The sequence below is a fragment of the Miniopterus schreibersii genome (genome assembly GCF_964146895.1).
Source record: "Miniopterus schreibersii genome assembly, chromosome: 20".
Classification (NCBI taxonomy): domain Eukaryota; kingdom Metazoa; phylum Chordata; class Mammalia; order Chiroptera; family Miniopteridae; genus Miniopterus; species Miniopterus schreibersii.
The window spans coordinates 4780653-4804906 of NC_138122.1; the positions used below are offsets into that span (position 1 = coordinate 4780653).

Sequence of the window (24254 nt, forward strand, 5' to 3'; positions counted from 1 at the left end):
GAACCTCCTGTCTTTCCTTTGACCCCAATTGTCCAATTCTTATTCCCTCGGAAACCTGTAGTGTGTTTGCCATTTTATACCTCTGACAGTTAGTGCTTCTCCCAGATCCCTTTACTGGGCTCACACCTGTACTCATCCCTGCAGGGAAATGCTTGGGAGGCTATGCCCCACCCGGGGTGACCTGCAGCAACGAATGACCAATGCAGACTACAAAAGGCTGCCCCCTTCCCTCTGTAGTGCCCGCAGAGTTCACCCATCAGGACCCCAGGGGAGAGTGGGGAAGGTGGACTTCTGATGGAGCCCCTTCCTTCCTTGGTTTCTGCCCCTGCCCATCCTCCTTCCCTCAACTTCGCAGGCTCCTCCTGAGAGCCCTCCCTCAAGAAGTCCCTTGTGCCAGAATCCCCATCTCAGGCTCCACATCTGGGGAACCGCACCTAAGACAACAGTTTATTCCTGAAGCGTGTGCATGCACACACGTGTGTGTGTGTGTGTGTGTGTGTGTGTGTGTGTGTGTAAAAGAAGAAATGTTAGAACGGGAGTCAGGTTAATTCAATCTACTGACCATTTCTGTGAACCACGTGGAAAGGGTTATGAGAGAAGTTGGCATAGAACAGAGGCATGGAGGCAGGAGGCCCAGGAAAACCAGGAGACCGGGGAGAGGACACTGGACATGTGTCATGAAGGATGAATGACAAAGAGCACAGAGGGGAGGAGCAGCAGGGTTAACAAAGTGCGCCCCAGGGGAGGGCAGGCAGTTTACCCAGGTCCATTCATTGGAAAGCACCGAAGCCCGGACTCCCTGACTCCAAAGGTGGCTTCCTCCCACCAGCCCCCCACCTTTGGCTCACTGATGAGTGAGTGCTGAGAACCCCACTCTTCTCCTCCCGTCCGAGCCCTGCCATGTCAGGACTCTGCTTACAGGTTTATGCATTTAGGTGCCTTAAATATCTGGGGCCAAGGCTGCCACTGCGGCTAAGCCCACTGAGGCTGGAGCAGCCACTAGCCCAGGGAAGCCTCTGGAGAACTGGAGATGGGACACTAGACAGTAGAATCCAGGGATTAGACAGTCAGATGAAGAGGCTTCGGCTGCTGTTTTTGAAACCTAGAAAATGAATAGTGAATATTGGAAACTCCTGCAAGGCTATTATGACCCTGAAAACCATCAACAGCCAAGTCTGCAGGAACATCACCTCCATCTCCGGTTTGTCTTCCAGATATTGTACAAGGGCATGGAATGAATGGATTCTAATTCCAGAATGGACCCAGAAACATAGCTATATGGAGGTTTGGTAGATGGTTTCTAACCTTTCCATGTAAATGGTGAGGTGGTGGAAAATGAGGTGTGGGTGACAGAGCCAGCTGTAAGGATCACCCACAGGCTTCTTTTCTCTGTCAGATGGATCTTCTATTGTTTTGCCTGCAAATGACTGACAAATGGCAAGAAATATTCCCCAGTCTAAGCAGTTATAGCTAGTGTGGTGTGGCGGGCACCTGGGAGCAAATTTGCTGGTCCTCAGGCCCTCAAGAGAGGAGTTGGGAAAGCTCTCTGTGGTGAGGTGTGGCAATGATTACACAGAGAAGCTTCCAACTGTGCACGGAGAGAGCACATTCAGAGCCTTCCCTTCACGTACTGAGGTTCAGGCTGTGATGCTGGGGCCAGGGGTGGGATGTCTGTGTTCAGGCATGCACAGCACTGAAAATTTTTCTCTTTATACCTTAGACACATTGTCATCTGTGGGAATCCTATGAACTTACTTTATTTTGAGGGAGGCTGAACCCACAGAGAACCAAGAAAGAACTTCCCCATACTCACATAAGAAAATTAGTAGACAAAATCGAGACCAAGCTCAAACTGGACTTCCTCTACAGGTTGAAAGCTTTGGTAGACATTTTCAAGATCTCCTCCTGCATATGATCTTGCACAAGATCTCCACCTGAACATCCTTCTGTGAGTCAGGTTACCCCCAGAGTCTCAGTCATCCTCTCTGTACACAGTCCTGTATTGAGAACTGTGAGTAGAACTATAGAACAGTGTTCCTTCCTCTAAGGAGCTTCAGTAGACCCACCGACCATTTACAATTAAATGACTTTCTTTCTTCATGACAATTGGTGGACATTAAGAGGAGAAATTGGTGCATCTGTGTATCTACAAAGTTCACATCCTCAGATGTGAACAGAATTTTAGAGCTAGTTAGCCAGAGATGCTTGCTTGATGAGAGAGTTCCCCATTCCCCAAGGTGAACATGTTTAGTGGACAATCCCCTGTTGAGAAAGTCATTAGGAAATTTGGGCATTGGGAGAATAGGGGAGGGGGTGACCTAATAATCTCTATAGGCTCTATTATTTCTGATGTCTTGCGTTTCTTTGACTTGACCCACAGGTGGACTTGGCATGAGGCCAGTGGTTTGGGTGTGTGGGGTGAAGAGTAGAAGAACTTGAACACATGGTAGGGACAGTGTAGTCTGAGACCTTGGGAACCTGCTTGGGCTGAATCGAGTGGGTGGTCCCATTCTGCCTTCTCTCGCTATACTTGACACTCTCTGTGTGCCTCCATATCTGTGCTGGGTGGAAGTTGCTGGTGGCTGTCACGCTGCATTGGCTTCTGTGAGTCTTGGCACCTCATTTCCTGTTGTTTGGGGCTTCAGGTGCAGATGTGCTTCAAGCTCCTCTGAGGATGGAGGTGTAGAGAGAGCCCAGCTGAGTTATAATGGGCTCTGCCTGGTATAGAATGGGATGAGCACTTCTCCAGCACCCCCGAAGGGATTAGCAGGCAGGGCAAGTCCCGGAGGAGTGGGAGCCAGAGCCCCAACTTGTTCCAGCGACACAACTGGAACAAGAGCTTCTGCTCGAGGTGGGTGTCATAGACATGATGGGCTCATCACACTGTGAGTCACAGGCAGTTCGTGCCTCTGAGTGTGCTGCTTGGAGGGTGGTGGGAGGGGGGTGGGAGGGAGCTGGAATTCTGCTCATCACTTGGCCAGAGCATGCCTTCTGTGGTTCTAAACGCCCCCTTCTTCTAGTCAATGGCACGTGTACATGTCCCATGTATGAGTGTGTGGTTTTGTGCACCGTGTGTAGACTTATAGGAGAGTATCCAGGTATGTATATTAAACTATGTATGTGTCTACATGTGGATGTCTATGAGTGGGCCAGGGCATTTTGTGCACATATTCATCCACATGCCTTCTTGAGCACGTGTGTGCATGGGCGTGGCATGGATGAGCACATGCAAAGTCTGGGTGGGCAGATGTCTCTGCTGGGCTTTGCCCGGGGCATTAGTTTCCTAGATGGTGAATTTGAATTCGCCCTCCCTGTTTTGGGTCGATGGCATTGATCCAAGAGGAGTGAGGAATCAATTGTAATTTGGTTGGAGGGCTTGGCGCCAGAGTGTACAAGGAGTAATTAGAGGGAGAGGAGCTGGTGCAGATGGTGGGCCCATCTCCCGTGATGGGCTGGTGGCCTGGGGGCAGACTGGGACAGGTGTGGAGAGGAGACTCATTCAAGGCAACCTGGGGAATTCTCCCGTGAACACGTGAAGCCAGTTCAGCCTTCTTTCCCCTGCCTGACCGGGGATGGGCTCTGAGGCGAGGCCGGTGGAGTGGTGGGGCTGGAGGCCAACCTGCGTGTTCTTGCCCTCACTGATCTGGCAGCGTGGGACTAGGCTCCCTTGACAGGTACTCTTACTCCTACATGTCTTACATAATAATAAAAACGCGTCATTTGTTCAAGACTTCTAGCTTTTCAACCAGCTTTCACTTTTCTCATTTGAACCTTACAACATAATTATGAGGTGAAAGAACGAGCATCGTATCCCAAAGTATAAGCCAGGAAATGGAGGCACACATGCCAGGTGACTTGCCACAGGTCCCACAGGGAGTTAGCGGTGGGGCTGGGTTCACAGTCTAGACCCAGCTCTGAGCTGTAACGGTTCCTCCAGGGAGGCAGAGCATGCATCTACCTGAGGGCCGTCACTCACCTCGGGGAGGTTAGTGGGAAAGAAGTAGCCCAGATGGCTTTGGAGTCTTGCTCCTGCTACCCTGGGGTAGTAGTTCCTCAAACTGCAGTAAGTCTGAGCCACAAGAGGCTTTGCAGAGTGCAGATTCTCAGGCCCTACCCCCTGAGGTTCTGATTCAGTCTGGGGTGGATCCAAGGGGAGGCCAGAATCTGAGATTTTATCAAATGGTCCAGGTGGCTCTAAGGCAGGTGGTCCAGAGGCATGTTTAGAGAAACACAACTTTAGGGAGTGAAAGAAGAAGGAAGGATCTCAGGAAGCAGCTCGTTCTAGTTCAGGGCAAGAGAGAGCTAAGAGGAAACACGAGTGATGGGGCACCCAGTCTGCCTGTGGCAGGTGGGGTCATAAGGAGAGCTGCTGGACAGAGTGAGGAACCTCCAAGCCGTAAGCAAAGAGGGGAGGGTAGAATGACAATATTCTGGGGTTCACTGGGACTCTCTCGGTGCTTTTCAGCCTCCTCAAATTTGGTAGGAACTCCTTAAGAATCTCATTTGGTAAAATGTAGAGAAGAAACTACCGCAACATTTTGAGGCAGCAGGGAGTCCAGGTTTAGCTGTAAGGGAACATGATAGGAGATGGGAAAGGAGCAAGGGCAAAGTACGGAGCTGGGCTGCTTGGGGCCTTCACAGCACTGCTAAAGGTGCCAGGTGCACAGTCCTCCCTGTTAAATCCTGGGCTCATTTTGCCTGCTTGAGGGGCACACTTAAAAAAAAAAAGTTTTTATTGATTTTTAGAAAGGGGAAGGGAGAGGAAGAAGGGAGAGAGAAATAGAAACATTGATGAGAGAGAACCATTGATCGGCTGCCTCCTGCACTCCCCCTACTGGGAAGTGAGCCCGCAACCCGGGCATGTGCCCTCACCAGAAATGGAACCGGTGACCTCTTGGTGCATGGATTGATGCCAGGCAAGGGGCACACAGAGAGAACTCTGTCCTCATGGATTTATCAGCCAGGAGGGGAAAGGAGGAAGGAGTTGGCTGGGGGAGATTCTGGAAAGAATAGGAAGATTGGGGAAAAGCAGGAGGTGGGGGTAGTTGAGGGATTTGAAGGACCCTCTCTCGTGGCCAGTGACTATTCTGTCTTATATGGTAGCCAACCAAGGATGAGGGGCGCGGGACTTCCCCCCACATGGGGCTTTTTCTCATGTGCATGGCATGATTTCTTTCTGAGAATCAGGGAATCTCCTCCAGGAAGCAGTAGATTCCATGAGGGTGAGTCAGGCTGAGGACCAAGGAGCGTGCCCAGAGGTCCCCCTTTCCTGCAAATGGCATGCCTTGTCTCCATGTTCTGCTCACTAAGACAGCGGAGGGACCTGCTCGGATCCATAGGGACCTCTTGATTGAATGTACTTCTGGGACTTGCCGTAGGGTGCTCCGGACTTGAACAGTGGTTTTCCCATAAGAGTGATTCTCAAGTTTATCATGAAGCAGGACACAGGTGAGGGGACACTAGAGACTGTGGCTGAGGAGTGGTAGGGGGTGCAGAGGGGAATACAATGGTTAGAAATAAGAGAAGCATTTCAGGGTGACTTGAAAGGGATCATCACGTCCTACAAAGTAGTTTGACCTTCAAGCTAGTAGAGTATTGACTAGGAGAGAATCCAAAGCCGTGCAGGGATGCTTGTGGCTGCGTGCCCCTTTTGGCCCATCCTTTGCCATTTCTCTCTTCTTGGTGTGATGTGCCAGTCCCAGATGGCACCCCTCCCCACCCTCTTTCCTGTATTCATCTCAGCTCTCACTTCTTGTGCAATTACTCATAGCACGAGCCAGGCTGGGATGCATAACAATATACCCCTCCTGTCTGTATAATGCTCTGCAGTCTTCAGACTACTTTTATACCCATGATGTCATTTGTGAAGGAGGCAGTGTGGTGTCATGGTTAAGAACACGAATCCTGGGGGCAGGCTGCCTGGCTTCTGACCCTATCTCTGCCCCTACAACTGGTGTGATCTTTGACAAGTGCTTTCATTTTTTTCTCCTATGAAATGGGGATGAAAACAGATCATTCCACTTGATGCCATGAGAATGCAATGATTTAATTTTCATACACAATTCTTATAACAGGGCCTGGCATGTGTTAGCTATTTTATTATTGCAAGTCAATAAAGGGGGAAACAATTTACAAGGTGGGGCTTGATCTCAGACCCCCCAGCTCATAGCCCTGTGGTATGGAAATGCCATGTTACCAAACAAACTGGATTCTTTGCACAGGTTGTTTGCCTCTTTGTCCAGAAGTTCATGTGGATGGAAACCCGAGGAGCTGTTACTTCTAGAGAGGGCTTCTTCCAGAATGTGCCAGGCACAGTGCTCAGAGCTTTATGGTCTTCAGGTCATTTGAGCCTCATAGCAGCCCTGAGAGGCACGTGTTTTTATCTCCTGTTTATAAGACTCCAAAGTTGAAGGAGCTGGGACTTGAACGTGTCTGGCTCTGGTTGCTCTTCTGCCTGCAGATACAGGAGCTCCAGCGTCCTGAGCCTCTGGGAACTGCTCCCGGCATTCAGGTCCTGCTAGCTGAGGTGCTGTCCACAGTGCTGGGGGACCTCAGCAGGACCACTGGGACAGGGAGCTAGCTACCTCCGCTGCTCACACTCCAGCAAAGGGTGTGTGGAGTGGCTGTTCCCTGCACTGCCCTGGTCCCCAGACAAGAGGCTCTCCAATTTCATACTTCTCCCCTGGACTCCTAGAGGCTCAGAAATTAAGGTGTCTTACAGGATAGGAGGGTCATCTCTTCTCTATTACCTCTCTCCCTATCCTGGGGGGTGGCACTGAGAATTCACAGATGTAGTACAGGGTGCGCACGTGTGCACACACGTGCGTGTGCGTGCAGGCCCCATGCGTGCTGGGTGTCCGTGTGTGCCTTGCCTGCTTCTATATGTATTCCTACGGTTCTGCACACAGCCCGTATGTACGTGCGAAAGCGCGTGGGTGGGCAGGTCTGTACGTGGCAGCACAGCACCTGTCTGTGTGGGTGGTGTGAGAGTGTGGTGTGTGTCCCCGGAGTGTGTATGGTGTGGCGAGTGTGTGGGAGGGGGCTAACAACTGGTGTGTGCGATGAAGGTGGTATTGTAGTTATGGGGAGTTGTTTGCTTGGCTTCATCTTTATCCCTCCCTGAGTCACACTACATGCAACACACACACACACACACACACACACACATACACACGCCCCTACAGTCTCAAGCCTGCTCACATCTACTTCTTCCATATCCACCGACACACGCATAACCCACCAGCACTACAGCACAGCACTCAAATGAGTATGCAAACACTAACGCACGAGCGCCCACGTGGCCAAACCTCTGAGCCCACACAGAGGCTGGCTCTCCCCTTGCCCCCCCTTCCTCTTTCTGTCTCTAGTCTTCAGCTTCCCATCTCCTCTGGAGCTCCCAGTTTTCTATCTTCTCCCTTGTCTCCTTTGGGGGTGGTTTCTTGTGGCCTGGTGCCCTTGGTAGATCCATTCACTGGGCTTGACCCTGGGCACAGTAGGGAGGGCTAAGGACCGGCAGGACCATTTTCCTCCCAGAACTGTGGATTTGTTCTCAGTACCAGTCTTGGTTACATGAGTTCCTGCTGGTGCCACCTGCTGGTGGCTGTCACCTAGTGTCTGTAACAGGTGGAGGGTGGTAGCTGGCTACTTGGGAGACAAGAATTATGGAGACTCGAACAATCTGGACACTGGGCTCAAGGTGAGTTTGAGAAGGTAGATTTCATGTGAATGGGTCTCCTTGGGATCGGACTTAGACAAGAAGAGAAGAACACTCTAGGGACATCCAAGCCGGCAGTCCTAGTGTGGGAAAGCAGGAGGGCCCACGTATACACGAGCTCTGGGTGGGTGTGTTAACCCTGTGATCTGTGAAGATATGGTATACATTTGGCCACCTCAGCAGGGTAAGAGGATGCTTGGTAGATGCACAGATGCAGATACGATGTATGTGTGGCTATCGGAAGAGACTCTGCCTGTGAGTACGAGCACAGCAGTGTCCTGCAGTTGTGTGTGTGATTTTGCACATGTGTGTGAGTTCCTGTAATGGGAGTGTGCAATGAGTTGAGTGCGCACGTGTGTGTGTGTGTGTGTGTGTGTGTGTTTAGAGATGTGAGTTTCAGCTGTATTGACATGCCTTATGACAAAACCTTGGCATTCTTATTAAGTCAAACCCTCCGACCTAGAAACAAGCCTCAGAGCTTGGGAAGTGCCAAGATTTTCTCCACCACTGTCAGCTCCTGATTCCCCTCCCTCTAAAGGTACTGCTTAATTCTCAGTTAATACTCAGCCTTCTTCCCTTACGTCCCTTTGTGCCCTTGTCTCAGTACCCATAATTCACAGGATACAATCAGACTCTGGAATCCCATGAATAGAGACCCCCCAGTTACCATCATCTCAGGGGTCCAAAGGCAGCTGAACCAGTCACTGACCCCCTTCTTGTCTGCCAAGCGTGGGCCACTTGCCTGGATGATGAATGGCAAACCCTACACTCTGGCCCCCACCCCATGCTGTTTCATGGAGCTCATGCCTCAAAGAACCTCCACAAAGGAACAACAGCCTGGGCCAGAGAAAGGCCCCTTCTCCCTACAGCAAATGCTCCTTTCAAACCAGACTCCCTCTTGTTGGAATGTCTCGGAGGCTTCTTGGTGCCCCTCGATTAACCTTGGGACGTTGCCAGGAGAGCAGCCGTCCCAGCAGCCTGCCCCTCCAGCCCCCTTCCCTCCACGTCCCTCCTCTATCATCTCATTGTCCTGGATTCCCTATGAGACCCTCTTTTCAGTGCCTCAACTGGCCTCCTGCACAAAACCCTCCTGCTCTGGGCTTCCCTGGCAGCTGTGACCACCCCCAGTCCACAGGCTTTTCCAAGTTGGTTTCCTAGAAAGGGAGGGGGAGGGAGCATAGCTTCTAAGCCCTCAGCAGTCAGGGCTCTGGGTGAATTCTCCCCCCCCAAATAGTTCCTATCACTATTTATATATTTCTCCCATTCTACCCCAGCAACACATGCTTCACAAGCATATACGCACCAGAATCTCCCATACAGCTGGGTCTTCCCAGGTTGGGTGATCCTGTCTCCTAATGATTCTTCATTATTTCATGCTGTTCCCTAGTTTCTAACCATAGTTAGAGGTTCAGCACCATCTTCTAATTTGAACCAGTGCTGTAGCAGCTATATCTCGGGGGGATATAGAGGCAGATGGCTCTCCTCACCAGGCTTCCCATATCCCTCCTGAGCACAGTACCTGTCAGACACCTACTATAGACTTCGCACTGTGCTAACCGCCTAGCTCACTCTTCTTCTGAACGACCCTACTGGCTGTTAACCGTAAGTTCTGTGATTGCAAGAACCTTGCCTGCATTGCCCATCCTGCACCTAGTGAGGCGCGTGGCTCACTGTAGGTGCTCGTTACATATCTGTGAGTGCCAGTGGCTGACCAGACGGTGGCACATTTGTGGTTTCCAGCGAGGCTTCGGGAAGTTACACCTTGTACACAGTGTTGGCGAGGAAAGGCAGGGCTGGGACTCAGGCTTCTGGCTTTGAGTCCAGCAATCTCTCCTTTATATCGTATTTACCTTGTGTCCCAGAGCCATGGAAACTTGTTGCTGTGGTACATCGGTCATGAATGTTTTCTACAAGAATAAATCTTGTTTGGTCTCTAGGTTCCTCAAACCACGCTGAAAACAACAAGGAGCGGAGCAGAGAGGAAGAGGAGAGACAAATGGGAAGCCAGGCCTTGTGATGGAGGGGGCAGTGGACCAAGGGCAGGGACAGGGACCAGGGGCAGGGTGAGGGTGGGGAGTGGCTAAGGAGAGGAGTCAGGGAGGAGCAGCAGGGAGTAATGGAGACCGGACGCCAGAGGGCTGGCATTGCCATCTGACCTCTGGCTTCTGTCTGGTCTTCAGCCCCTTTTCCTGTTTCCTGCACCTGGTACAAGGCTGCTCATGCCAAGGCTTTGGGGAAGGGGTGGGGGGCGATGCAATAAAGATGCATTTGGCATCTCCTAGCACTTACACACAAGGCCCTTTTGTGTGGGGGTTGAGAACGAAGTGTGGAGGGTCCAAGAACGAGCAGGCTGGGGGTGGAATATGTGCCAGAAATAGACCCCTTAAGGCCCTCCAGCTGTGGCTCCAGAGCGCACTCCCCTCCCCTGCCCACAGCCTATCCATCTGTGGGTCCCTTCTCACGCCATTGCCTAGGCTGCTTGTCACCGCCCATCCCCCCACCCTTTACTCCTTGGCTTTATTTGAGCCCAGAGAGATGCTTTCAACTTAGTTTCTTCTTAGGCCCAGGCCTGTTTCTCCCCCCTCCCCCTTGCTTCTCTGATTAGCCCAGCCCTCACTTGTGTTGCTCCTATTGGCCCCCTCCTCCTTCCCCATTTCCCAGTTGACCCATTTCTTCCTTTCCCCAGCATCAGCTCTGCTCTAGACACAGAAGCCCCTTCCTCCTGCCTGGACCTGCCAGCCGCGTCACCTGTCACCACTTGGGTACATTCATTCCCATGACTCTCTACTGAACATCCACTACCTGGTCGGTACCAGGGCACTAGTTAGCAAGAAACTAGATAGACCAACTCTCTGCCCTCAGACCACATTTCTCTTAACTGCAGTGCCTTGTTTAATCCATCCAGTCTTCCTCTCCTCTACTTAAAATTTAGCTCACATCTCACTTCGGTCATGCAGGCCTCGCCTGTCTCTGCTGTCTCCGCCTTCTTGAGGTGCTGTGATGACTCCAGACTGGGCCACAGTAGTTCTCCGGGTTCCATGCTGACAGAATTTATTAAGTGGTGTCCAAGGGGCCGGCCTTACCTTTCCAGCTAGATGCTTAGTTTCTGAGTGATAGAAGTGGTGGCTTGTCACCTTTTTGTCCCCCTCAATGCCTAGCATAGTGCAGACTGCAAATTGGTGTTTAGTGACTACTTGTTAACCGAGAATTCTTCCTTCTGATGCTTCTTGAGCCTGGGCTGTTGACCTTTCCACTTCTTGAGCTCTAGCATGACTTATAGGGCTGATTCCCTATACCTTCCTGATCCTCTGCTCATGTCAACCTTTTGCCAGTTTCACTGATGGCAGCCACTCCAGTCCATGACTTCATGCACCTCTGTAGAAGCTTCTGTACCTACCAGGATCCTTGACCATTTGAGAGTCTGAGCTCTGGAATAAGCCCAGGTTCAATTTTTCTCCCATATAATGTAACACAGAATTGAACTATTACTTGAGACTGTTGGACACTCTGTGACAGAGAAACAGCACATAAGAACCTTCAAATTTCTGTCCCCTGCAGACCTTCATTCCTATTACCTTCTACCATCCATTCCATAGACTGACAAGTTTAATTCGGACAAAAGGATGACCTAGGCCCCCAACTTGCTAGGGCGAGAGCCCAGATGATTCAGCAGAGCCCCGATTCCTAGCTGCCTTTTAGACTCTGGGATGTCAGGGTCTGTAAGTGGGGGCCACTGCTGCCCACCTGTTCCAGCAACTTGCTGCTGGGCTGTTGGCCCTGGGCAGGCGAGGGCATCCTCAGGTGGTCCTGAGGTGCCCAGGAGTCCAGCAAACCACATTTTCTAGGCTGTAGCCCTAGGCAGAGTGATGGCTTGCTGAAGACTGATGCCAACATGCTCCTGGGAGCCCTTCACAAAGAAGGCTGTCATTAGGGCTCCAAGGTTTGGTAGGAAAAATGTGATGCAAAGCAGAGAGCCTCTTTTCTGCATCCTCAGATAAAACCACAAAACCATGAAACATGTCTTCTCTGAGGCTGCTCAGAGCTGGCCTGGAGAGCCAAGAAGGAAGCGTGAAGTCAGGGATCCTACGGTGGTTGGAACAGGTGTCTCAACTATGGAAGGACTGGATCTGTCTCTGGGCCACTCACTACCACTGAACCAAAGATGTGGCCTTTAGGGGAACTGCAACTGGGTAGGGGAACACTGGGTATTCTGGAACATTTGAATCATGATGAACTTCGAGTTTTAATAAGAAAAAGTCTTCAGGAATTTGTTTTTGGAGAGAGCAAAGTATACTGTTAAAATACTACTCAAGTCCAGAAAGACAACTTATGACCAGAGGCCACCTGGGAACAGCAGGCACCTGGGAGAGACGAAAGCAAAGCAAGGGGCCTGCAAAGTTCTGTGAGCATTTGGAGCCCAGATGGAAGATTCCTATGACAAGGAGGTTTGAGAATCTTGTGAAGCTTTTCTCCACTTCTGTATCAGATCTTAAGGTTAGATATTTATATTTCGGAAATCCAATTTCCTTTGTTTATTTTCTTCTCTCCTTTCAAGTTCTTTTAAAACATGCCGACTGGTTTCAGGCATATTAAAAGAAAGTGAGGTGAACTGATTTATTTCACAAATGGGCTAGAATTTTACAAGGGTCAAACTCACATCTTAGTGTGCCCAGGACTGGTGGCAGCAGCTTGAATTAAAGTGAGAAAATTCTAAGATCTAGATACTGTTTGCAAATCCTTTATTTCTAGGAATTTCTCCTGTAGTTCATTTTTGTTTAAAATCTGAAGCCTGTTTTCACGGCATACTGTATCATTCCCAAATGGCTACAACCCAACCTCTCGTCCCACAAGCGCTTCATGCAATGGGATGTGGCGACTGCTCCTTCTGAGAGGTAGGGATTACACTCTCTGCCTTGGAATTGGGGCAGGGCTTTTCCTTTGGCAGAAGTGATGAATTGCATCTTCCAAGGCTAGGACATAAGGGGATTCCAGCTCTTGGAACCCAGCCACCACGCTGTGAGGAAGCCCAAGCTGCCTGTGGAGAAGCCTACATGGAGGAGGTCTGCAGTTCTTTGCCTACAGCCCTGGCTGACAGCCAGCACCCACTTACGAGCCATGTGAGTGAGCCATCTTGAAAGTACGACTTCCACCTCCCAGGTGGTCGGATGTCATATGAAGGAGAGAAGAGCTGTCCACACCAAGCCCTGCCCCAATTGCAGATCTGTGAGCAAATAAACGACTGCTGTAGTTTTAAGTCACTACATTTTGTAATTTCTTTTTATATGGCAAGATAACTGATACAGTTTCTTAATTACATAGACACCCAGCATGCTCTTTGGTGTTTATTTGTGTAAATTGTTTTGACATAGAGCTGTCTCTTTTCTTCAAAAGCAGCTGGGCCAACACCTGTCCTAACCTAGATTCTACAGAGAGGTCTGGAACCACTGGGGAGGTAACAGGTGACACATGAGAGAACCATTGTTTCTGAGACCTCTTTGCTCAGTGCATATGAGGGAGTAAATATAGTCTCCTTTTCTCTTAGGCGTGAGGCTCTTCCACCACCTTTCTCACTTGTTCTCCAAGGGCCTAAGGGGACGTGTAGGTAGACTGCTAGATGTGGTTTTTCATAGAATAACTGGTAAGACTAGCATTTTGAATTTCCAAAAGGTAGAAGGAATGACCTATACTCCCATACCCGATGTACATGTACTGCGGTTATCAGTGACCTCGATGACTGACCAGGTGTCCCTATGAGCTGCTCACGGGCATGGCTCACAGTCTCCCCTCATGTCCCCCTTGAACAGCTGGGATCTATGCTAACTTTCAATCTTCCACTGGATGTATCCATGCCAGGGAGGGGCTGCCATCCTTCCTGCATCCAGAGATTAGCCATATACCAAGAGGTACAGACTTCATTGGTTTCATTCCTCACTGTGACCTGATACAGCATGTCTCTTTTGAGCTGATATGAAACCAAGCAGACATGCCCGGCGATGATGTTAACGATGATGCTAACTTTTCCCTTTGTGTCTTAACTTTCTTCTCTTTCCTCTCTGCCTTTACTCCTTTGTTCCACTCCATTTTCAATAGATTTATCCAGAAGAAATTTAGTCTTCTTTTTACATAGTTCCTTTGAACTCTTTCCCAACCCAGCTCATGCTTTTAAGCTCTTTATGTGTTTTCTCTCCCTCCAATTTGACAGTTTTAATTCCCTAACAGAAACCACCATACTGAGTAGGCCAGAAAATACAATCAAGATGATGGTGAGAGTGGTTCTTTACTTTTGCTTACTCTGCGGGGCCACTAGAAGAACGTTTCTGTGAGCATAGGTGCTTCTCACTCCTCTGCCTTGTTTATACCTGAAAAGGGCTAGAAATGGGGCTAGCCCTTAGGAATCCAGCATTTCTCTCTAGGCCAGTTAGCTGCTTAGAGGTTTTGGAAGGAGAAGAATCTGGTCATCACCAGCTTTGCAAATGGATCTCAGTAGGCTTTATAATGCTAGGCCCTGGGAAAGCATGTGAGCATGTGTGTATGGATACGTTGAGGGTGGACTTGTTCTTGGTCATGCTAGTTGGTAATTAGCCAATCAGTGGGGACCTAGAGCTTCCAACTCACTTCATATCCCCAAGAAAGGCATCTTTGCAGAGAAAGAGAACCTAAAGCAATGGCTCAATGAGAGATGTCCCCCATGGTATGGATCTTGAGTGTGTTTGCATGACTGGAGTGGGTGGGTAGAGCAGGAGGTTGGTTATTCAAGGGTTCTGGTTCTGTAGGTTCCATCCGGATGCTAAAACTTGACCAATGTGTTTGCTGCTCTGCTGAGGACCCCACTTTCCATCTCCTGGCTGGCAGTAAGCTAAGAAGTTTCAGGTTTTGGGGAAAGCTGTTCGTTCAGTACTCAGGGCCACTTTCGATGTATGTTGTGTGTGTGCGTGCGCGTGTGTGTGTTCACTGAAGCAAATCTCCTTGTTCTATTGGGAGCTTCATGTCCTAGAGCCAGTGTTTTGTGGCCAAGAAGTGTTTTGAGGTAAAATTCCTAAGCTCTCCTCTGCTGCCCCTCTGTCTTCCTTCCTTGGCCAACAGCCCCATCCTAGGAGCTATGCCATTCTCACCACTGCTCTCACTCCTGAAAGAACAAACATCTTCCCGGCAGCCTCAGAATGCTGGCGATTGTTTGTAGTAGATGTTTCCATGACACTCACTTATTCTGCAAGTGCGACTGTACTGGGGGAGGGGATGAGGAGCCCTTACAGTAGAGAGATTGGGACTATGAAGAGCTTCCCTGTTCACCTGTCTTCTGAGGGAGTCAGAAGCCCACCTTCCCCTTTTCCTGTATCTCTCTGTTCCAGACCCCTTAACTGCTCCCCAAATCCATCTTGGCTTCTTGCTGCTCAGATGGGGCTAGGCCCCAGTGAGGTGGGGAGGGGAGGAAACTTGTGCTTGAGGAGGCAGCCTTTTTTAGAAGAAGGGAAAAAAACCCCAACTTTTAGTGTTCAAAGTTGAGATTGAGTAGGGATGAGCAACGCTGGCCTGCCCCGGGGGTGGCAGGGTGTGAGTACGGTGTGTTCCAGAGGCGAGCCTGTGACACTCCTGCAGCTGAACCAGTGACTCATCCTAAATCTTAGCGACTTTCAGAGGTCACTTTAGTCATTCCCCTGCCTTCAGGCTGGGTGGATTAACTTAACATCACGTTTGGGTAGGAGGGGCGCGCTGCTGAGGGAAGCGGGTCCGCGCGTGGAAGGCGGTGGGGTGGGGGTGCGGGAGGCTGCGCGTGACCTCTTTGAGAAGCTCTCCAGCGAAGGACGCTCCCGAGCTTTCCCAGGCTCCCCGTTCCTGGGTTTCCCCATCACTGAATCAGCATCCTCCTCCCGGGAATAGCTTTTCGCTGGATGGAAACCGGATGTTGGGTTCCCTGGGTGGGCGGGGGCGGCGTCCCCTCGGAACTGTCATGGGTAATTCAGACTCCCAAGGTCCCATTGTCAAACCAGAAAAGCGACCCTTCCCTTGACCAGAAACTTGCCATGCAGCGCGAGCAGAGAAGGGAGCAGAGCGGAGTCGCTACAACGCCTTCTCCCTGGCAATGCGCATGATTCTGCGGCTCTGTGCTGGCCACACTTCAACGCACCTTGAAATGGGCTCGCCTCCGAGCCGTGACGAGCATTCCTCCGAGCCAATCGGCCCCGGAGCTGGTGGGCGGGGACCAATAGGCGGGCGCGGGGGCGGCGCCGGGGGCCCGGCCGGCTAGGCTTCACCGCGGCGCTGGCTGCGCGCTGCCTCGGCTGGAGTGCAGGTGCCGCTGCGCGGGCCCGGAGCCTGCGCGCCGAGCCGACGGAGCCGCGGAGGGATGGGGAGCGGGCCGCCCGGGCTGCAGCAGCACCAGCGCGGGGCGTAGGCGGGCCGAGCCGGCGGGAGCGGCGCTCGGCGAGAAGTGTGCGGCGCAGGAGCACTTTGCGATAGGATGAGGCTCTTGGCTGGCGCGCGGTAGTACTATGATTTGGTATGTGGCCACTTTGATAGCAAGTGTGATCAGCACCCGAGGTCTTGCGGCTCAAGGTGAGTTGAAGTGCAGCGTCCCTGCTCTGCCCCTCCCGATGTGCTCCTCTCCTTCCTCCCCGCCTCGGGCTCCCCGGCCCCTCCGAGAACCGCGCCTTTTCGCGGGGCGAGGCTCAGGCTCTGGCCGGGCGCGCTCCGGGGCACTGCCGGGGAGGGCCGGGGGCCGCGGGCCGGAGGGTCAGGCGGGAGGGGGTCCCAGCCCTCGGGCTGCCGGGCACTCGGGAAAAAAGACACCTTGGGATCGGGGTCGACTTTGCCCACCTTCGGCCCCAGGTCTTCCCGCCCGCGTGCCGAGCCGGGTGCCCGTAGCCGGAGCAGCGGGCTCCTCGAGCGCTGGGGAGGCGGCGGCTTTCCCAACTCTGGGTGCCGGGGAGTTTGCGGGTGTTCGGGCAGGCTGCAGCACTCTCGTGCCACCGCTCCGCAGACGGGCCCTGCAGGAAGGTGCGACCCGCAGCCTTGGGACTCGGCACCCACGGCCAAGGGACCGGGTGATCGGCCCTGGGCGCCCGCCGCTGCAGCTCGCGCCCCTGCTGACCACAGATCCTGGCAGCCAGAGGTCGGATCCTGCTTTCAGGGCGGGGGGCGCATGGAGACCCTGGAGAGGAGAAGAGCGGGGGTCCCCCGGCGGGCTCCGAGGAGGGCCCGCTTCTGGCTAGCCCTGTCGGGCGCCCGCCGGCGCCTGTCGGAGCCGCCCCTGGGCCCGGCCGGGTAAAAGTTCCCTGCGAGCGCGCCGCATCCAGGCCGACTCCGGCCGCCCTCCCAGGCTGCGAGGCACAGCTGGGGGGGGGGGGGGGGGCAAGGGCAGCGGGGGAGGGGGTTCCCACTGCTGCACCTCGGGGCGCGGGGAGGTTTTTCTCTTTCCTTCCCCGCCCCTCGTCTGAGCTGGGAAGAGACCCGGGGGAAGCCAGGGAGTTGGGCGATGCGCGCGTGAACGCGCGGGCTTTTGCTCTGGAGACGGGCAAAGCGATCTACGAGCCGCTGGGTGGCACCCCCAGCTCTCGGCCCTTGTATGGAAGTGGGAGCGCAGCCTGGAGGGTGCCAGGACTCTGAGCTCACGGCTCCCAGCGCGCAGACACGACCCGGCGGCGGGCAAGTTCACGAAGCCTGGGGGAGACGGCGGCGGCGGAGAGCGCGCCTCTGGATGGAGCCCGCGGGGTGGGCCCGCCAAGCGGAGCCGCTCCCAGCGCGCTGGGGGGGGGGGCAGGCACCTTTCACAGGGTCCCCCCCTCACCCGGTCCGGGGCTGCGTGGGGGAGGGGCAGTGATCTGAGAAAGTTTCTGGAATGGAATGCCTCCCGTGCTATTTGGGTGTCTGAAAACAACCAGAGGGGGGTAAGGGAGGGGTGATTTTGTTAAATGGTATAGCGACCTGGCTGGTTTTAAAACTCTCCACTTGTCCGGTGGGAAAACAGGCCAAGGAGACTGCAGGAGCCTATAGAATGGAGATGGGCGTGAGGTGGGTGGAGTTGTGCTTGAGAATCTGTATCTATCCTCCGGCTTCTTCTTTCCCCTGTTTCCTTGAAGTCTTCCAGTGCCCTCAGCCTCCCCTCCAGTTTTTGGTACATTCCTGCTATGGGACTGTCACTGAAAGCACAAAAGGATATGCTGGGATCTTTGAATAAAAAAGAGACACTGAAGGGAGGCTCTGAAACAGCCTCTAAAGCTGAGAAGTCAGGGTGAGGGAATGGACTTTTTGCAAGTTTAAGCACAGACTAAAGGAAAATGGGTTTATATTGCAGCAACACACCAAAAGGCCAGACAGAAAGAAGGACTTCCCAACATTGCATGTTGTTGGGCATGAAGGTTATGCCTTCTTTCTGGGTTTGGAGAGGGCCTTCTGTTTGGGATGGCTTGACATGTACCCCTGCCTACCACCCCTTATTGGTCTTCGGGTCTTTTAAGCTTAAAGAGGCTCTATGTGTAGTAGTTAAGGACATCGGACTAGAGTCAAATGGCCTGGATTCAAATCCTGCCTCTGCCACTTACTGGCCTTGTGACCTTGGGCAAGTTGTTGAAGCTCTCTAAATGTCACTTGCCTCAATGGAAAATGGGGTTAACAGGCTGAGCTTGTAGGGTTTATTGTGAACATTAGTGCTATAAAGAAATGAGTGACTACCAGTTATATAGTAAGTGCTCAATAAATGTTATTACTAATGAGTGGCTACTTGTTATATAGTAAGTGCTCAATAAATGTTATCATCATTATCATTATTTCATTATCTCTGGGGTTCCAGGCTTTTTCTCTGTTTCTTTCCCTTGGGCCATTCAGGGCATTGGGCACCTGGAGTATCGTGGGGGGAAGTTTAGAAGGTACCTCTGTCAGGAACCAAGTGCCCTTTCATGGGCTGACCTTGCCTCTTATCCCTCTGCAGCCCAGGAAGATGTGTGGAGGGTATGCAGGCCACTGGGCTGCTTGGAAAGCCTTTGAAAGGTCTGCAAAACTGGAATTTTGTCAGTGGCCAGAGGTTTGCGGGAAGGACGCAGCAGGTCATAGGCCCCCCTTCTCCCTCTGCAGAGAGGGAGAAGGGGGGCCTGCAGAGACGGAGAAGGGGGGCGTGCAGGGCGGGCGCCTGCTCACAGGAGAAACAACCAGCCGCGTTCAGATACTGGCTCTGCGTGAGAGCTCAGCTGTTCTAGGACTGGCAGGGTTGACTTCCAGGGGGCATTCCTGAGGGGGAGGGGCTTTGAGTTGCCCTGCTTAGGGTTTGCCTGAAGCGGGGGCTGCTCTAGTGCAGGGGTGAAGGGGACAGCTCCTCAGGCATTGTTGGGATGGGACAGAGGTGGGGATGAGCTCCCTCTTTGGACTTGAGTTGTGTGTCTGGAGGGGATTGAGGTCAGTGGAGAGGTTGGGGAGGGCGTGGAGAAAAGAGTGACTAGAGAAATATCTGGAGTCTGGAAGATGGTGATTGGAATCTCAGCATCGCAGACATTTGCTGAGCAAGCTTGGGGGAGCACCCTGGACCAGGCTTAGCGGACTCTGGGCCTTGGTTCCCAAGGCTCCCTTCTCCTGTCTACCACAGATTCTGTGGTTGGATTATCCCTGACTCCAGTGTCCCCAAATAAAGTAGAGTTCTGACTCAGATCCTGCTTGTAGCTGGACCAGTGCCCTCTGTGTTCTTCCTTTGGTAATGAAGGAGAGGGAGGAGATTTAGACCTGGAGGCTGCTGGCGGGACCTCATGGGCAGCCTATCAGCTAGAAAGGACACGGCTCAGGAAGTGGCTGAGTGGGGGGGAGGGTGCGCGGCCCTAGCACCGGCGTTAGAGGCAGAGTTGTGTTGGGCAGCGGGCGGCGTGTGCCCTGGGAGAAGCTGAGGAGAAGCTGAGGAGGGGCAGTGGGAAGAATCAGCTTTCAGCTACTGGCCTGAGGCCCAACACTTGCTGACTTGGAGTTGTCAGGTCCCAGAGCTGGGTGGTTTCATGTTTATGACTCTGAGATAGAAAGTGGGATCTGGTTACCCAAGGAGCAGAGGCTGCCTAGCTGGGGAGATGCTAAAACCCAGCATCTCCCTGCCCCTCCCTCTTTCCTGGCTCCTGGCTCTGCCTTCTCCAGGTGCCTGCATTTTCTCTCTCCCCTCTGCTGGCCCTGGGGCGCGGCTCTCAGAGCCTGGCCGGCTGCTTTCTCTTCTCCCTTGGTCCTTTCTTTCCCTGGCATGCTGGGCACTTTCCTGTTTGCCTTGCCCAGGGAGTGAGGGTGGGGAGATAAACCCTGAAGGGGGTTAGGCCTGAGATTCACCACACTTCTCCACTAACACCCACCTCTCCATCCTGTGGCCTGCTCACGCTTGGGCTCAGGGGCTCAGGGGTGCGATTTCTTCTGTGTGCTCCTTAGGATGGGTTAAGCGGCTTGTGTAGAGTGGCTCTGGATTGTGAAGAGCTGTAATTGGTTCAAGCTGTCTGGAGGTGTGTGCATGTCTGCATGCATGTGTGCACGTGCATGTGTCTGTATGTGAGTGTGTGTGTGCACGCCCGTGTGTGCATGTATGTTTGTGTGCACTTGTGTGTATGTGTGTGCATGTGAGGAATGCAGCAGACGGGGCAGTCTGTCTGCAGGCACGAGGTGGGGAGTCACTCCTCTCCAAGTGCTGTGGGTGGCAGAGACTAGACTCAGAGCAGATGCCTCGCTTTCCTTACCCCTGGCTCTGCACCTGAGTTTAGGCAGCCCAGAAGTTTCTAAAGTTGGGGCCCCACCCCAGGCTCTAGATTTAAGGATGCCTGAGTTCCCTGAGAGAAAGCCTAAGTGGGGGGACAAACCCACACAGAGCTCCTGGGAATGCTGACAGCAGGTGTGTCCTGCTGCAGTGGCTCTGACACCCCTGATTGTTATTTAGTACAGCCCAGAGCAGAGCAGGGCTGGGTTCCATGGAAGATGGAAGAGGGTGCTGGGTTGGAGAGCAGCTTGTAGCCTGGCCCCTCAGGGGCACTGCCCACAGGGGCCAGTTCAGTCTGCCCCAGGAAGTGACCTATTTTTCTTCGGAATCTCCTGCTTTCCTGTTTTCTCTTGCGTGAATAAGCAGCAGACTGGTGAGCAGAGATGGGGCCTCCGTTAGGGTGTGGGGAAAGATTCCATGTGGCCAGGGCTTGGAGGGAGCTGGCCTAGCCATCCTGAGAAGAGGGGACTGCAAAAGTTCCCTCTTGGCCTGCCCTCTGCCCCTAGGCCCTTTACCTCTCTCCTGGTCACAGGCACCTACCAACACAGCCTGGCAGACAGCTTGCACACGGGTTCTTCTCCACAATTGTGGAGCTGAGCCACCGTCCTCCTTCCCCAGCTTCAGAGCAGGGAATGCTGACGCTTCTCCGTGAGTACACATGGGGCTTTGATTGCCCACGTACTGATGCTGTCCACCTGGCACCTTACCTGAGGATTGTGACCCTATGGCCGGCAGAGCCCACTGTGTGCTCACCCGGCCAGGCCTACCTGCTGGCTCTGGAGCACACACGTGCGTTTGGCCACGCTTGGTGTGTAGGTGCCGCCCCCCCCCCCCAGGAGGTGGGGAGGGTTGGGGTGGGTGTGGCTTTGCCTTTCTGCTGAGGAGTCATTAAAGGAGCAGAGTGGAGGTTGAATTACTGGCTGCTTCCTGTCAGTGGCTCTTGGGGGAAGGGCTCTCGGAAGGATGATGTAGCGAATAGCATTGCTGCTTTGTGGGCTGCTGGGGAGCCCACCTGAGAAGGTGGGAGGAGAGGTGCCCACAGGAGGAAGGCCACCTGCCATTCCTGCCCCTCTTCCCAGTTCCTTGCTGTTCGGACTGTGGGAAGCTTTCCTGGCAGGGCCAGTCTGGGCTTACCTGACCTCTGACTTCGACCCTGAGAGGTTTGAAGGGGAGTGGGGTCAGAAGGCTGTGAGAACACTGATGGGAGGATGGGAGGAGGCGGGGGCTTCTCTGAGGACCTGTCCAGCATGGGGTGGGTCCCTCGCTGGAGGCCGAATGATGTCCAGGCGACCTGTAGCCCACCTGCCTTGTGGAAAGGAGAATAAGGACAGCATTTCATGCTCTGAATACAGCATCTCCTGCAGCACACACTTTGAGGGTGCTCCTAGCTTCGCTTTAGAGCGTAGGGAGTCTGTCTTCTGCCTTCCCCACACAGTCCTTCTGGGCGAGTGCCTCCCAGGGAGCCTGAGTCTCTGGATGCCTGGAATCTCTGGGAGCCTCCAGGCCTGTCAGGAGGAATGACTGGGGGGCTACCAGGGGCTGTGCCTTTTTTGGACTCAGCAGAGATTATTTTTAGGCTGGTAGTGGAGGTGGCGGTGGCTGTCGCTTGTATTATTAGACAACAGGCCTGTGGTTTGGGAGTCTGGTGCCCAGAGGAGGAGGGGGAGGGAAGAAGGAACGGAAGAAGAGGACCTGTGTGCATGAACCGTGGAGGCTGGTGCTCACTCATGGTCTCCCCTCACCTCAGTGGCCACCAGAGCCCGCCAGAGGTCCTGAGTCTCAGGTACAGTGACACAGCTCAGAGCCAGCCCGAGCCAGCCTGAGTCGGCCAGCTGCCTTCTGAAATGTCTGCCTGTCATCCTTGTGGGGTCTGCAGGAGTCTGACTGTTAGAGCCCATGCAGAGCATGCTGTGGGGATGAGAGGCGGGGGCGGGGGGGGGGTTGTTTCTTAGGTGCATTGGGGAGAGGCCTTGGTGCCTGGCCTGTGGTCTGCAGGATAGCATGAATGAATGCAAGCAAAAAGGACATGCAGGCTGCCCCACCTGCCACCTAGTGACCTGGCAGAGCTGAGTAGCCTCCCGGTTTGCTGGTCTGTGAAATGGAAATGGTAGTTCTTCTGTCAGGTGGGCAGCGTGGGCATTAAATGAGCTCTGTGTTATATGCCCAGCACAGAGCCTGGCGTGTGGCAGGTGTGCAGAGGAAGCTGAAGCTTGCCCTGCACCGGCACATGCACCTGCTTTGCTATTTAGAGTGTCCCCCATTTCGGGCTCTTCCCCCGCAGCCTGGCCCTGGGAGTGCTCCAGGTTGTTGTGTGTGTCAGGCATGGGGCTGTGCCAGGCCCAGGACGCCTCCTGGTTCTGTGCTCATGGGGATCCAATGGCAGCCCTGGACTCGGTTCCCTACAGTGGACCACCTGGCCCAGGGAGCAGGAGATTTGTACCCCGTGGGCTTTCCAAAGGTCAGCCAGATCTCAGGGGCTGCCTCATGCTCCTTTGCTCCCTGCTATCTTTCCCCTACTGGGGTAAAACAGCCTCACAGGGCCCCAAGGTGCCGGTTGGCTAGGCTCAGGGCACTGCTTGTATCCAGACTTCTTTAAACTGGGTATGTGGGATCCAGGACACCTCCCACTGTCCTCAGCCCTGCAGACGGCAGCTTCTCCCTGTGACGTTGCAGCCAGCCCTTTGGGCTGCTCCAGCTTCTGTGATGGGGAAGGGGATCTGGGGACCTCTATCCTTGCAGCTTCTCTCTGCCTTAGGTCACATCCATCCTTTCCCTCCCTCCCTCCCTCCCTCCCTCCCTCCCTCCCTCCCTCCCTCCCTCCCTCCCTCCCTCCCTCTTTCCATTCATAACCAGTGGGCAGTTGCTCCAGTCCGCTGTGCTGGAGAGAAGCCCACCTGTTCCCTGAAGGAACAGCCTCAGCTCCGCTCCCCTCCTGCTTCTGGGTCCTTTGAAGGCCTGAGTGTGTGTCTCAGTGACTGAGTCCTCTGTGCCTGTGAGCTCCCTCTCTCTCTCTCTCTTTTTCTCGCCTTGGGCTGGGCTCTTCCTGTGTCTGGCCTGCACTCTACCCATCTCCGTGTCTCTCCTTTCTTGCTTCTTGAATGTCTTTCACTCTGTGGTTTGGGTTGGTGTCCCCCTGGGCTTGACTTCCCTTGTCTCCCCCCATCAAGCCCTCTTCCCTCTTCATTGCCAGCCTGTTTACTTCTTTTTTTGTAGTGAGCTTTTCGGTAGAAAGTGTTTTATTAGACATGCTTTGGCTTAGAAAGAATCAGGCTTAGGGAGAAGTGCCTGTGGGTGACAGAGAACGTGTGTGTGTGTGTGTGTGTGTGTGTGTGTGTGTGTGTGTGTGTGTGTGTGTGTGTGTGGTGAGGTGAGGTGATGAAGAAAGCTGATAAATAGTTCAGGATTCAGAAAACCAGGAGTGCGGGACTGCATTTGGAGGCGAGCAGAGCCTTTGCCTCCTTCTTGGGGAATTCCATCTCTTTTGCCTTTTCTCATCTTTGGGATGCTTATCTCACTGGTTCCTCTTTGAACTGCTTGTCCCTAGTGGACAGGGTCCTTGAGAAGGGATGGGGGATGTGGCTGCCTGGCTAGGGGGTCAGCCTCCCTGGATGCTCAGGCCCAAGCCCAGGGGCTGGCTGGGGGTGGGGGGAAACCGGGGGCCTGCTCCTGGACCCAGGGGAGGTGTGAACCAGGCTGCCTCCCTAGGCAGCAGGAGGTGCGAATAAGCAGCTGGCACCGAGGGAACCATGTTGGAGCCCTGAGCCCACCCACCTCCTGGACCTGTCCCACAGAGCCTCAGCCCCAGCAGAGAGCTCCAGGGCCCAGCCTCACCATAGAAGT

General features: G+C 53.5%; 1 protein-coding gene across 2 annotated transcripts in view; it reads left to right on the forward strand.

The window, feature by feature from the left end:
* Window positions 1–16186: 16186 nt before the first annotated feature.
* IGSF9B (immunoglobulin superfamily member 9B) overlaps window positions 16187–24254 on the forward strand; it is a 46650-nt gene continuing 38582 nt past the window's right edge. For both annotated transcript variants that reach the window (XM_081122531.1, XM_081122532.1), the window contains exon 1: window positions 16187–16267. In XM_081122531.1, coding sequence (XP_080978657.1) covers window positions 16204–16267 — 64 coding nt within the window. In that variant the 5' untranslated portion in view covers window positions 16187–16203. The remainder of the gene's footprint in view (window positions 16268–24254) is intronic.